This window comes from Heterodontus francisci, chromosome 37 (genome assembly GCF_036365525.1).
Source record: "Heterodontus francisci isolate sHetFra1 chromosome 37, sHetFra1.hap1, whole genome shotgun sequence".
NCBI classification, from domain to species: domain Eukaryota; kingdom Metazoa; phylum Chordata; class Chondrichthyes; order Heterodontiformes; family Heterodontidae; genus Heterodontus; species Heterodontus francisci.
In genome coordinates, this window is record NC_090407.1 from 22,715,230 (window position 1) to 22,730,695 (window position 15,466).

Sequence of the window (15,466 nt, forward strand, 5' to 3'; positions counted from 1 at the left end):
GGTTTGAATGTTTAATCTACTTATATGATGGAGAGGAGAAACCATGATTGCTCCAAGGGCACCGCTTATGAAAATAAGCAGCAGCTGGATCAAAGTGATGTTGTATAGATGGTTGTTGCAGTCATTTTTCTAACTAGACTAGGACTGCTATCAGAAATTTCAGCCAGAATCTTGCTGAGTGCAACTCATTTAGCCAGCATACAGGCCTTCATGCTGCAAATATAGCAGCTTCAACCTTTTCTATCCATTAAGTGCCATTCCTTAAAACTCAGGAGTCTGCATATTTGGACATTCTGCACAGCCAAGTGAATGTTTGCAGTTTCAAGGTTAAGATTAGAGGATTTGAGTGCATTGATCCCTTTGTGCATATAGTTGTGCATTACAATAAAGACATTTTGCAAATCAAATATTTTGGCTTTAGAAATAAGGGTGGGGTGGCAAGATTGTGTCTTTAGGTGAAGTGGGATGTAGTTTTTTAGGTTTGCAGTTCCTCACATGTTTTTTAATCTCGAGCATATCAAACACCATGAGAACTGCACTGGACCATCTTATACTGACCCTGTTACAGCATGACGCTAGTTTCTCATGTAGCTGTTATATATGTATGGCTAAAGAGCGTACCAACAATGTTATGTCAGAATAACTGCGCATGCGTGTACGCACGCACCAGGAGGAGGTCATTCATCCTTCTAACCTGTTCCGCCATTCAGTTAGATCATGGCGGATCTGTGTAGTAACTCTATCTTACTGCCTTGGTCCATAATTGTTAATACCCCTGTCTAACAAAAATCTATCATGCTCAATTTTAACATTTTAATTGACCCACCAGCCTCAAAAGTTTTTGGGAGGAGAGATTTTCAGATTTCCATTATCCTTTGTGTGAAGAGGTGCTTCCTGACATCACCCCTGAGCAGCCTAGCTCTAATTTTAAGGTTCTGTCCCTTTTATTCTGGACACCATTTCCCCCGCTTCCCCCCCCAACCCCGACCCCGCCACCAAGAGGAAATAGTTTCTCTATCTACCCTTTCAATTCCTTTTAATCCTCTTAAACGCATCATCCCGTTAATTTTCTATATTCCAGGAAATACAAGCCTAATCTATGTTACCTGACTTCTAGGTAACCTCCCCCTACCCCCAATTGGAGATAATGAGAACATGAATAATTAAGATTGGTTGTATGTACTACGTTCCTTCCACATGTTTGTTATGATCATCTGTTGGTGTAATTATTAAATGTGCCTGCAACTAATTGGAAAACAAACCTCTCAAAATCTTATGGAATTGATGGACATTACATGCCTTGGCACATTTTACTGTGTTAAGATGCTATATGAATAGAAGTTGCTAACTGTTCTATTTGACTTCAAAGGGGCAGTTGTTAGTGTGCTTAGGGGTGGGGGAACCAAATGGTTGGAACAGTATATTTTATATTAATTTTAAAATCAAAAGTGCACACTGCAAACAGCAGAAATGAAGCTGCCTGGGCTGTGTAACTGCTATACCCCTGCGAAATAAGGAAAGTGCTTCTTTTACTGTTTAAAGTTGTCTTGCATAAGTTTTGCTTGCATTGATCTTCTTTTGACTGGAGCAATTAATCAAATTTGTGTGGGTTTCTTTTTACATCACTTGATCAATAGCACAGTTCATAAATCCTATGATAAAATTATCTTCTATGCCATTTCAGCAAATGTCCGATTTGGATACGAAGATTCAAGAGAAAGCAATGAAGGTGGATATGGATATCTGCCGAAGGATCGACATCACTGCCAAGCTCTGTGATGTGGCACAGCAGCGAAACTCTGAGGACATGAGCAAAATGTTCCAGGTGAAAAGAAACAGCAGTTGGAATTCAGTTACTATGCAAGGGAATAAAGGCTTTTGATATTGGTGATTAGTAAGTTAACATATCCTCCGCCATGGAGTAATATTAGATGATATATAATGATTAGCTCTTCCCCAGATTAAGTTCCCAAATTCACCACGACTGTCTTGAGAATCATTTATTGCAGGAAATGATCTGCAGAGTGATGTTGGCTGAAGCCTAAGAACTGGTCACCCATTTTACAAATTGTACCATTGTAAATTGAAATTCCCTTTGATGTTCAACTGTTCTGTAGAATTTCTGAGAATTAATTGACAATTTAATCAGTAGAAATACTTTTCTCAGATATTTAAATGAAAAACAGAATTATTCCAATTTGTTGACATAGTTCTTGTTAATTATTTTAAAAGTTGATTTAATTGCCTCAAATGTTTCAGGTTTAGAGCTTCCCAGATCTATTAATCATAGAATGATAAAGCCATTTGAACCATTGCACTTGTGCTGCTCTCTCTGCTATCCCATTGTTCCATTAACCTGCCCTTTTCCTGTATTGTTTTGAAAAAAATTCAAATATTTATTTTAATATGAAATTAGTTTAAACCCTCCTCTACAGCACTGGTCAATTCCCAGTGAGGATATTTGTCCCAGGCCTGTTGAGGTGCAATACGTCCATCTTGTACAGGTCCTGCCCCAGCGCAGGTCCTAATGCCCCTGAAATCTGAAGCCCTTCCTCTTTGTACCATTTCTTCAGCCACATGTTAACCTGTCTTATTTTATTGCTCCTATACTCACTAAAGACTTCTATCTTTTGAGGTTCTGCTCTTTAACTTACTCCTGCTCTTTAACTTACTAAGGTGACAACTGTCAGCAAAAAGAAAGAGAAAAAGCCAGTATGTGATGATGAGAACTCAGAAACTGATGGGGATACTACACGGCACTCTGATGATGACCTCAGCGCATCCCTCAATATAACTGATGAAATGAAACGAATGCTTAATCAACTGTAAGTAAAGGGCTCCTCTGGTCAGTTAATGCATGGTGCATAAAATTATAATTTGTCTTTTGTGACTAATAACAAGATGGTTTTCCTGTTGATCTTGTCATTACCTTGGGGAATGTGGGGAGGAAGAACATCCTTTGTGATTACTTTAATACCTATATAATGAGTTCAATTAATTTAGTTCCATTGTGGCATTTAAGTTTGGATGGTTTTGCGGGCGGGATGTGTAGATGGATGCACTAGAAAAGAAAGGAGGATAATGGATATTCTCTAAATATAAGAAAGCGTCATTGGGACTACACTCTTAAAGATTCTTCCCTAAATGTGACTCGTGCTGCAACATGTAAACATGTAAGTGAGGGTAGATCTTTGTGCTGTAGGTAGGAAAAGGATTGATATCTGCCATTTTCTACTCAGTAAATTAACTTCAGTCTAGAGGGCAAAAACATAAACAGATGAGGCATATGGCCAACTGAGGAAAATAATTTTAAATTTGTGTCCAACAACCATTGGAAACAGTTTTTCTTTATTCACTCTAACTAAACCCTTCATGATTTTAAACACCTCTATTACATCTCTCCTCAACTTTACCTGCTGTAAGAAGAGCTACCCAGCTTCTCTAGTCTTCCAATGTAATCGAAGACCTGCATCCCTGGTACCATTCTGGTAAATCTCCTGTGCACACTCAAAGCTTTGACATCTTTACTAAATTATGGTGCCTAGATTGGAATGCAAGACTATAGCTGGGGCCTAATCAGTGTTTTATAAAGGTTCAGCATAATTTCCTTGCTTTTGTATTCTATGCCACCATTTATAACAGCATTCTCAATTTGTCCTGCCACCTTCGACGTACTCCCCCGGTGTCTCTATTTCTGCATCCCCTATAAAATTGTACATGTTGTTTATATTGTCTTTCCTCATTCATCCTACCAAAATGCATCACCTCACTCTTCTCTGTTAAATTTCATCTTCCATGCGTCTGCCCTTTCCACCAGTCTGCCTATGCCCTCCTGAAGTTTGTTACCATCCTCATTGTTTGCCACATTTCCAAGTTTTGTATCATCTGTAAACTTTGAAATTATGCTCCATTGACCCAAGTGCAGGTTCATTAAAATGTATCAAAAAGAGCAAGGGTCCCAACACCGACCCCTGGGAACAGAACTGTATACTTCCTCCAGTCCAGAAAACAGTTGTCCGCTACTACTCTCTGTTTTCTGTTCCTTAGCCAATTTCGTATCCATGTTGCCACTGTCCCTTTAATCCCATGGGCTTTAATTTTGCTAACTGGTCTATTATGTGATACTTTGTCAAATGCCTTTTGAAAGTTTATATATCCTCATAACCCATTCTGTTCATCAAAGAACTTGATCATTAGTCAAACACAATTTGCCTTTAACAAATACATGCTGACTTTCACTTATTCGCCGATACTTTTTCAAGTGCTAATTAATTTAGGCCCAGATTATTGAGTCTCAAAGTTTCCCCATCACCAAGGTTAAGATGAATGACCTGTAGTTGCCAGGTTTATCGCCCTCCCCTTTTTTGAAAAGGGTTGTAATATTTGCACTCCTTTAGTTGTCTGGCATTACCCCAGATCCAAAGAGGATTAGAGGATAGTGGCCAGAACCTCCATAATTGTCACCCTTACTTCCCTCAGGAACGTAGGATGTATCCCATCTGGACTCATTGGCTTTTTTTATTTGAGGACTGACGATCTTTTAATCATATCTAATATTGCTATTGTATCCTCATTTACTGCTCCATTGGCAGCATCCTGTTTAGTGAAAACAAATATAAAGTACTCATTTAGTACCTAAGTCATGCTCTCTACCTACACAAAAATATTTCATTTGGGTCCCAAATCACCCCCACTCTTACTTTGACTACTCTTGTACTATTTGTGTTTATAAAAGTCTCTTGGGTTCCATTTTATATTAGCCACTAATCTATTCTCTTTGCCCCCTTATTCCCTGTTTTAGATCTCTACTATTTATATTCAGCTTGGTTCTCTATATATTATGAACCTTACAATTGACATAAGCCTCCCTTTTCTCATTTTAGCCTCTGTATCTTTAGTCATCCAGGGAGCTCTAGCTTTGGATCCCCATCCTTCCCCATCATGGGAATATGTCTACTTTAACCGAGCCATCTCTTTAAAGACATCCCTTTCAAGCACTTCCCCAAACAGTGGAAGTACACCTTATAATTTGGGATATATTGGTTATGTTACTGGGCTAGTAATCCAGAGGCTGGACTAATAATCCAGGCAGAGTGTTTAAATCCCACCATAGCAATGTGAGAATTTTAATTCAGCTTTTAAAAATTTGGAAATAAAAGCTGGTATCAACAAAAGTGATCAAAAGCTGTTGGATTATCGTGAAAACACATCTGGTTCACTAACACACTTCAGTAAAGGAAACCTGCCATCCTTACCTGATCTGGCACAAATGCCACCTCGCCAGCAAAGTATATTAATTCTTAGAATGTGGGCAATACAACTACTCCAATCCTCTGGGATTTGGCCAGAGTCCCTGAAAAGCATCTGCAAGAATCATGAAAACTGTAATAGCCAGCAGCTTTATCTACCTTGAGCTTCAGTAACCTTCTCAGTCTGTTACCTCATGATATTAAAATGTTTCCTCTAGATTTATCTTTAAATTGTACCTCCAATTTTGGTATTTCTCACCCCATTTCTTTTGTGAACACTTAAGTGATTTCTTCATCAGAAACCAACTTTCTCATTGTCATTTTTAGTGGGCCAACCCCTCTCTGCACCTTTTGTTTACTGCTGACATTAATGAATGCTTTACGGTTCTGCTTTGTTTTCAGCTGTATTTTCCTTCAGATCCCCCTCTGCAGAGCTCACTGCTTTCCTGGCATTCCTCAGAATATAGTATCTTTTGTTCCTTTTTCCTGTCTATTTTCTTAACACTTAAATTTAGGAGGCTTTCTGTTTCTCCCTAATGTCTTTCACAACTTTGTTAGTAAGATAAACTGATCATTTTTTATTTTGTCCCACTCTTTTTGAGGGATACATTAATCAAAAATCAAAAGCTATCCTTTTGAAACTATTCCACATCTTTCCTTTTCTTCCCATTTTGCCATTCCCATGCATTCTCACCCTTAATCAGCTTGTTAAAAATTGAGCTTTTTTTAAATTGTCTTTTTGTTTTCTATCCTCATGTTCACTCAGAATATCAGAACTTTATGGTCCCAAATGTTGCATTCTCCTTTCCATCGTATTCCCTCCTCATGTTGATTCCTTGATGATGTTGGGAGAGAAAAAACATGCAGAACACAACCTTCACCCATGTGCAAATCTGGAATTAATATTTTGTATATTTCTCCCCAGGCGAGAGACATTTGACTTTGAGGATGACTGTGATAGTTTGAGCTGGGAAGAAAATGAAGAAACCCTACTTCTTTGGGAAGATTTCGCTGAGTACACCACCATGGTGGAACCTCCAGCAGAGGTACCCCTCTTCACAAGTGAATAATTCAGTGTATACTGGGAGGGTGTAAGTGGGGGTGTCTGTCAGGCTATGACTAGTCTATAAACCTCTGACTGACCCATGGTTCCATATTACATTTGGATAGTGTTCATTAGTGAAGCCTTTGTCTAGAGTGAATCACCTGACCCAGAGATTCTGATTGAACATGGTTGAGATCTCATTAGAACCTTTGGAGATTTAAAAGTAAATAAGTAGCTTGCCCCTCTAAAATACAGAAAGCAGAGTGAGTCCAGTGCTAGCCTTGCCCTACATCTTGAAGAAGTGACCACCTTAACCCCAGATGCAATATTTCAGGGTAATATGTTTGATTATTCAAATGTACGAGTCGCCTATGAGCAAGTCATATAATTAGTTTGTTTTTTGACTCCTTGCATGATATGCAATGTTGATATTTGTCATTTCTCAACTGACAAGGCAGTGGGTGACCTCTTCCTATCTGCCAGAGGTTCCGTGTTAGTGACCATTAGAGAGTGGGCTGAATAATCTGGCCTCTATTTACCACTCTTCTGATTTTTCTTTTCCCTTTTCCCTCCTCCTCCAGGCTACCTGGATGGCACATTGTATGGAGATTACAGTAAGTACTAGCCTGTACTCCCATGATATCTATATCTGGTGTAACACTGCCAGTTATGGGTAATTTAATTCCATCTTCAATAATGCTTGCTGCCCTACAATAGACCATAGTACAGAATGTGTCCTCCCCAGTGGTCCAGTTATCTCTGGACAGAGGTGGCAGAATTGGGGACAGGTTGTAGATGAAGGGAAGCGTTTTGATCCCCAAGGAACTCATTTCAGGTCTCAACACTAAATCTCAGTTACGTACAAAGAACGTGCACGATCCATAACAACAATATCTCAGCCTGAAAAGTGTTTTCTTTGCAGAAGTGATTCAATAATGAAGTTGTATGCTGATGAAGTTCATGCTGATCACAAACTTTGTGAGGGCTGACTTGATATGTTTATCCAGTCTGGTCTTGAGCACTTGGGTACAGAGTACGTATGTTTGTGATCCCAGAAGGGATTTTTCTTATTTATTTATAGATATTGATGAAAAATGGTTAAAAATTTATTAATGTTTTACCCAAAGGATGAAACATTGGAAACGGTGATCAAAGAAACAGAATCACTCTTCAAAACTAGAGAAAAGGAATATCAAGAAACCATTGACCAAATAGAGGTGAGATTTTTTCAGTGCACATTAGACATTGCCTGATAAGTGTTAAATAATTTACTAACAGTAATCTCATGCTTGCACCACTTGCTGCAACACTACCTATTTCTCCTTCCTCATGAGTTGCCTCCTCTTTCACCACTATCTCATTCATCGCACTTCATTCTCAGTGCTTCTTTTTGTTTAGATGGAGTTGACCAGTGCCAAAAGTGATATGAACCGCCACCTCCATGAATACATGGAAATGTGCAGCATGAAGCGTGGCCTCGATGTACAGATGGAAACCTGTCGTCGTCTCATTAAACAGTCAGGAGGCAGGTAAGAGAACCCATGATAAACTTCATGGAATTTTAAAATCTGTCTAACCTTACTAAGTGCTGGAGGTTGTAACACATTTTTAAAAATTTATTTGTTCGTGGGATGTGGGTGTCACTGGATAGGCCAGCATTTATTGCCCATCCCTAATTGCCCTTGAGAAAGGTGGTGGTGAGCTGCCTTCTCGAACCGCTGCAGTCCTTGGGGTGTAGGTACGGCAACAATGCTGTTAGGAAGGGAGTTTCAGGATTTTGTCCCAGCGACAGTGAAGGAGCGGCGATATAATTCCAAGTCGGTATGGTGTGCGGCTTGGAGGGGAACTTGGTGGTGTTCCCAAGTGTCTGCTGCCCTTGTCTTTCTAGGTGGTAGAGGTCACAGGTTTGGAAGGTGCTGTTGAAGGAGCCTTGGTGAGTTGCTGCAGTGCATCTTGTATATGGTACACACTCCTGCCACCGTGCATCGATGATGGAGGGAGTGAATGTTAAAGATGGTGAATGGGGTGCCAATCAAGTGGGTTGCTTTGTCCTGAATGGTGTTGAGCTTGTTGAGTGTTGCCGGAGCTGCACCCATCCAGGCAAGTGGAGAATATTCCATCACACTCCTGACTTGTGCCTTGTAGATGGTGGACAGGCATTGAGGAGACAGGAGGTGAGTTACTCGCTGCAGAATTCCCAGCCTCTGACCTGCTCTTGTAGCCACAGCATTTATGTGGCTGGTCCAGTTCAGTTTTTAGGCAATGGTAACCCCCAGGATGTTGATTGTGGATTCGGCGATGGTAATGCCATTGAATGTCAAGGGTGAGCAGTATCCTGACCCCAACACTAGTCTGATCTGGCTGTTTTTAGATCTGATATCAAGTGATCTTTTAATTGGAGGTCAGTGGTGTGAACGTTTCAGCAGGAGTTGGTAGTTTCTCTAAAATTGTCCAGCCAAGTTTCTAATAATGGGCTAGATCTTGTTAGAGTAGGGCATCTGGTGATGTGCCCTGTTAGTGTTTTTCTTTGCACTCTTCAGCTCAAAAATATTATGCCATAATTTGCTGCAAGTGCAATTTGGTAATGGGGCAGCTGGGACCTCAGTGAAGGGGATCAATAGTTTATCTCCTTAACCAGTGAATTTAAGAATTAAGAAAGAAACAAACAGAGAAGATGCAATAGGGTGAGTTAGTCCAATCAAGTACAGAAAAGAGGAGCAGACAGGGAAAGAAAGATTGGATTGAGAGAGAGAAAAGAGACAAAGGAAACTAATGGAAAAAAATTAAATTTGACATTTTTGAAAATCTCTCAACTGTTTACCACCTGAAGGAAGGAGCTCCACAGTTTAAATTCTAGTCGCGTGGGGTTGATTGGTACTGCATTGACTATTTCAATTGTTTGGAAAAGGTACTTACACTACTAATTACCAGACGTAACTTTCTGTGGCAAGTTGAATAGACAGTTCATGTGTAAATCCAGAAGGTTATTAAAAACAATGGGGAGGATAAGGGTATGAGGCTGTTGTGAGGAGCAAATGGCAGAACAGCATAAATCGACAGCTAGCTCTGGAGATTTGCAATTCATGGCATCTCTTAATTCACTGAACTTGTTGGCCGAATTGTGCATTAATAACTGCGTGTGTCGTTCTGTTATAGATCTGGATCTGAAAGGGTGGTGGAAACAGATTCAGTAATAACTTTCAAAAGGGAAGTGAATTAATACTTAAAAGGGCAAAATTTGCTGGCCGACAGGAAAAGAGCGGGGAAATAGGGATAATTAGATAGCTCTTTCAAAGAACTGGCATGGGCATGATGGGCTGAATGACCTCCTCCTGCTCTGTGAGGTTCTATGATCTCATTAGAGCCTAATTTTATGTCTAATTGACTTTCAGCATTTAATTTGAGATTATTCCTTATTTTTCTTTATTTCCCCACCTCCCCCCCCACCGAACAGAAAATCCCCATCATTCAGTTCCGCAGCAAGCAGTGACTCAGGGAACACAGATGAAATCACTGATGAATTTGAGCGAGATGGGGAAGGCGATGGTTCTGTGAGCTGATGAATGGATACGTGTGAAATGGACTCAACCTGCCTGTACCTCCAGCAATTACCTTTTAACCCTATTTTTGCTAGGGTGCAAAGGGCTTTGTTCATGTACATATAGTCAAGCCCTGACCATTGGTGTTGTACAGAACAGTACCATCAAACAATTGGAAAAACAAAGGACTTCCAACTGGTGCAGAAAGCCACTATAATGTTGATGACTATGCAAGTGGCTTGCCTTATACATCAAGAGCCTTCACCTCCCCGGGAGAGACGAACTCCACAGCATTTCTGAAAGAGTAACAAAAGTATCTTTTGAAATGCACATGGTAATTGTTAAATAATTATAGAATGGGTTAAAGGAGTGGTTTATTTACTATGTATGTTCATGTTATTTGATAGATGGGATCAGTGGCCATTCTGGGTTTCTACAGGTCTTTAATGTAAAGAATTTGAATCTGATTAAACTGCTGTCACTAAATAAGCAATCACTGAAACAGTTTGAACTGTTTGGTATGGTCTATTCGTTTTGCACTGAAAGTTACTAACATCATAAACCTTGATTGTCTTTATTCTCTGTAAACTAATGTTGCTAAAGGGCTGGACTATTGTGACCCTGTACAGAATCATTGCTTCACTGGGCTGTATTTAATATCTTAATACTGCCAGGGCTGTGAGCAAGTATACTGCTGTATTTGGGGATAAGTTATTATAGAGTTCATGTAGGATGCTCTTCATTTCTGAAGAATTGAATTAAATTTATAGATCAAAAACTGGATATTTTATCCAATTACTTAACCCCTACTCCCACAAAATATAAATTCAGGACAATGGCAGTGTAATCAGAGGCATCTTGATTATTTTTTCCCAAATTGTTAGACTTCACTTCTACAGTGTGTGGTCCTGGGAAGAAGCTAGAGGGAATCTGCTTTAAAGTTGTACAGAATGGAAACAGATGGGAGTGAATGATCCAGTTGACTACGAATAATTGATGCCTTTGGTGCTTCTGTTCTGTAAATTTGGCATTTAACATTATTGCAATCCCTAGAGTCCTTCTGCAATTCAGTTTTAAACAAAACATACCTCAATGTCCTGATTGAAAGGAAATGTTATTTATGAATAACAGTTTTTAAAGTGTCTTGTAATAAATTATCCACTAACCAGCAGCAGCCTCTGTTGCTTCAGCGATAGGACTTTGGATGTGAAAGATTCAGAACCAGACAACACCTCAGACATCTGCACTTTGAGCCTTTGTCTCACAAGCAGGATGCTCCTGTCACAGCAGTTTTATTCCGTCCATAAGTGGTGATGTTTGGCATAGAAGAATATTAGTTCATTGCCGTCCTTTGCCCTTTATCAGTTTAGCATGGCCTATTGTCTCAGCTTTAAAGTAAGCACTTGATTAAAGTAAGCATCATGCTATCTGGGATGTATCTTTTAAAATATGGAGGCTTACCTGTTGCCATTGCTGGAACCTGACCATGGTGTAGAATACGTTATCAGTAAGACCTTGACTTGGAAATGTTGACAAAAAAACTGCTGTTCTTAACCTAAAAAAGTGAGTAAATTTTTATTTTTTAAGTGCACCCCCCGCCCCCACCCCCGGACCTTCCTATTTGAATTTTATATATTTTCTCATTCTTCAGCAAATCAAGTTAGTAAGTGACCTACTACCAGACTTCATCCCAGCTAACTTTGAGCTGGTTTAATTTATTCTGGTTCCATTTATTTCAGCATCTTGGATGACTGAGTCTCTGATTTATTTTTGCCTTTGTTTTGTGCTTCAATTCAGTTGCTGATGATTTTTATCAGCATATAGTCATAGGAAGACAATTTCATTGATTGGGTGAAGTTCTGGGAATGAAGACTCTAATTTGGTACACACTTGACTTTCCAGTCTAAAACTATGTATACTGGCTGACACAATTAAAGTGGGAGTGATCTGAACAGGGGAACAATCTCTGAAGCCAATTATTGCTTGATATGGTCCCATCTTTCAAATAGCTAAAGAACTCCAATCTTTCTCTCAAAACTACATTTTAATGACAATATACATTAGTAGTGTAGGACTGAGTGGTATAGTCAGTTTAAAATACTGTCCTGTCGCTTGTACATTCTGGCTTCAAATGCCATGATTGACAATCTCAGGCTGTAATAGTGTTTTTTTTAAAGGAAGTTGGTGCTGCAGTTGATGCTGTGTTGCAGTTAGGTGACCTGTGGAACATTTTTGAAGCAGAGTAAAGGGAGCATTGCTCTGAGTCAGCAGAAAGAGCTTTACTCTGCATCTAATTTGTTCTGCAGCTTCCCTCGGAGCAATGCCAACACTGGTGCAAAAATGGAAAAACAGTTTATTTAATAACTTTTAAATGCCTCACCTTGACAACCACCAAATTATAAGAACGTGAAATGATCATTAGACCCAACCAGCCTGTTCCTTGTATTGTGTAATGGTAGCTAGAATTAATAAATCTATAATTTACCCATTCTGTTGTGGAAGTATTTACATTTGATGCTTGAATTGAATGGAGTATAACTGAAGAGACCTAGAGAAAGGCTGTTTCACAGTACAGAGTTTGGTATTCCTGTAAGTAAATGGAGCAGTATCCTGATTTTTCAAGGATTAATGTTGTATTGATGCTTCCTCCTGGAATGGATGTCACTTGGCAACCCAAGAGAGCAAAGTACTTCCTCCTGTTACCTCTAAATAAATATTAGTGTATCCAAGTATTAAAATTTAGATCTTAAAATTTGGGCAGCTTTAATGAGAGTAGATAAGTTACTTTAACCCTCAACCCCTGTTTTATGCCTTGCAACCATTTCAGTATATCAATGGAATAATTTAGAAATATTTGTTTTTCTCCACTTGTACCTTGGTGACCTTTGTTTTTTACTTTTTCCGATCCTTAAAAAGTCAACCTAATCACTTGGATGACAGTTTTGCATGGTCAGGGTCAAAGCCTGTATCTACTGTGGCTGGTTCTGGTGAAACTCAACTTTTTGATAGAATGGCACACTCAGCTTTCCAGTGTCACTTTGTCAGTATTGTACAGTAGTTCTTTCTTTAAAGAATGCATCATTTACTGAGCTATCTGAACAGAGCAAAGATCTGTAGAACAATTGGTCAAAAACAAATGAATGTTTTGACTATAGTTACTGAATGCTCAGTTGGCGTGTCTTGTGTGTGCGCCACTCCCTCTCCTGAGGCCAGTCCGCTGTACAGAACAGTTTTCTATCTTTTTCTCCCGGTGGAGTTCAGTTTGGCAATTTGAAAGTATTGTTTACTTTAATATTGTAAATAGTTGGAATAGGTTTATTATTTAAATGAACATCGTTCAAAGCAATTGTCTTGACATTAAATCCCAGAATTGTAATGTATTAAATGTACCTGCTGAAACGGTCTTTTGATGGGGCAAAGTGATTGTGCAGTGTTGATTTGGTATCTAATCAGGATGCGGATTAAACGAATCGCATAGTTTCAGAAAACTCTGAAAATAAACTCCATACACTCCAGTTTTTTGCTTGGGTGGTGACGGTCTGCGCGGTTAATGAGACTTGGGACCGTTGCATGTTCAAGGGATTTGACTTGTGCAAATTGTGCCCCCTTCCACTCGGGGGTGCAATTTCTTTTGTGGCTCCACTGTCTTCCCGTGGTTGCCTATACTTTCTCTATTTAAACGTGGTACCCATGGCAAGGATGGCTTTGTAGTGGTTATTTAAATCGATTGCTTTGCGGAACTTTTGTTTCCTCGTCGTAGGCAAGGCTGTTCAGAGCTAGTTTGTAGGAATTAATGTGGAAAGGGATTAAGCTCAGTGTTTTCTTGTCATTTAAAGGATGCTAATATTTAAGTTTTATTTCTCTTTTGGATATTTGTATCGACGGAGGAACAAGATCTCCAATTAGCTGCTGAGCAAGAACTGTAATTCTCGGGCCTATCGCCACCATGTGGCGAAGTACAAATGGTGACTTGGAGTTTATTTTAATGCATTAACTCGGCATTAGCCATTTTATTTATAATCCAAGCGTATTCTGCTAATGTGGATATGATCTAATTATTCGAAGTATGAATGGGACACTGACTTGCTTGACTGACTGTCAGCCACGTGGGATCCCATAAAGGTGTATTAAAGGTGTAAAATTGTGAGTTTATTCTCAGTTAATAACTGTATGGAATTAAACTGCAAAAGGTCCCAATAAAGTGGATGATTAATTTACCTCGTTTTTGCAGACATTGCAGCTTTCTATCGTCAGGCAACCGCGACGCTGGGTGGGGAAAGTAACATCTCCCTTGTGTGCAATTACTGGTGTCTGGTTACAGTACTGGGTTTGACGCGGTTATTATTAAGCTTGCCCTTGTGCTCCAACATTGAAATTTATTTCACATCGATAATGTTTTCTGCGGCTGTATTGTAATTTTGAATTTAAAAATAACAGCTGCTGCTAAATTGCTCTTTTTTTGTTGAATGGACGGCATTCGACACTGATTATAAATTGCATAGGAGTTGGCGATTTACTGCCGAACGGGGGTGTATTGGGAAAAGGTAGTGAAGTTGCACTGTAAAGGCAGCAAATGCTACAGTTTCTCAGCAAATCTGATGGCTGCCATCCTGAGAACATTTAAGTCACTGGCATTGCCTGGCCTCCAGCTGAATTGTACGAGTTGAGATCAATATTCTGTGAACATGTCACACATAGTTCTAATAATAATACCCAACACTGAAAGGTTGGAATTACAAATAATTATTTGTCATATTTTTCTGTTTCCTACATCGTTTAATATTGTAAATATTCGTGCAGGGAAACGTGCTGTATCCTTATTGCACATCATTAGAGGTCGAGTAGAGGGCTTGAGGGCCAAACCTGGAAAAAGTTATTACTGATCTGTTTGCATCAGAGGTTTTAAACTCATCTGTTCTTATTTCCACCCATTTAAAGAGACAATGGCATTATTACTGAAAACTTCTATTTGTTTTATTCAATTTAAAAGTAAAAATCCAATTCAAAAACAGATATCTGATGGGCAAATGGCAATCTGAAGATTTGTGCACCTCTAAACTGGGATTCTAGTGTGGAAGATAATGGCTTTCAATAAGGGGCATGGGTGGGGGGGTGGTTAAGAGAAACTGGAATAAAGGTTTTTAAACGGCATAAATGTAGAAACTGGTGAAATTATCAAATGAATGTATTTAATCTCTACATGCCAATCAATCTCACCCAAATCAAACAAAGTGCATTATTCTCCCTGAGTTGGGTTCTAGTTCTATACAGGGGCTAAGATAAAGTCTACCCCTTGCCCTTGATAAATGTAGATACCAAGTTTTGGAAGCACACTTCCTCTTTTGAAAGAAAATATCAGCGAGATGCAACAGCAACAAGGAAAAGATACAAACTGCTGTCTAAGAGAAAAGAGTGCAAGCTGGTCAGGACAGATTGAAATCACAGATTACCAAATAATCTTCACTGAGCTCCCTTCAGAGATTCACACCCCACGCTCTCTTTCTCAAAACAGTATTTTTGCACAGAACAAAAGTATTTTATTTCCTCAACACATTACTTAAGGCAGAAAGAAACTGTATAGTACCACTTGTAGTGAAAGGAGAAGGTGAGTCAGCCCCTCAAACCTGCTCTGC

General features: G+C 39.3%; 1 protein-coding gene across 2 annotated transcripts in view; it reads left to right on the plus strand.

Annotated features, from left to right (window-relative positions):
• The window catches only part of iffo2b (intermediate filament family orphan 2b), a 42,003-nt gene extending 27,091 nt beyond the window's left edge, over nucleotides 1-14,912 (plus strand). For both annotated transcript variants that reach the window (XM_068017289.1, XM_068017290.1), the window contains exons 4-9: nucleotides 1,685-1,825; nucleotides 2,677-2,825; nucleotides 6,175-6,295; nucleotides 7,422-7,511; nucleotides 7,693-7,823; nucleotides 9,749-14,912. In XM_068017289.1, the coding sequence (XP_067873390.1) occupies nucleotides 1,685-1,825; nucleotides 2,677-2,825; nucleotides 6,175-6,295; nucleotides 7,422-7,511; nucleotides 7,693-7,823; nucleotides 9,749-9,854 (738 nt within the window). In that variant the 3' untranslated portion in view covers nucleotides 9,855-14,912. The remainder of the gene's footprint in view (nucleotides 1-1,684; nucleotides 1,826-2,676; nucleotides 2,826-6,174; nucleotides 6,296-7,421; nucleotides 7,512-7,692; nucleotides 7,824-9,748) is intronic.
• The last annotated feature ends 554 nt before the right edge of the window (nucleotides 14,913-15,466 follow it).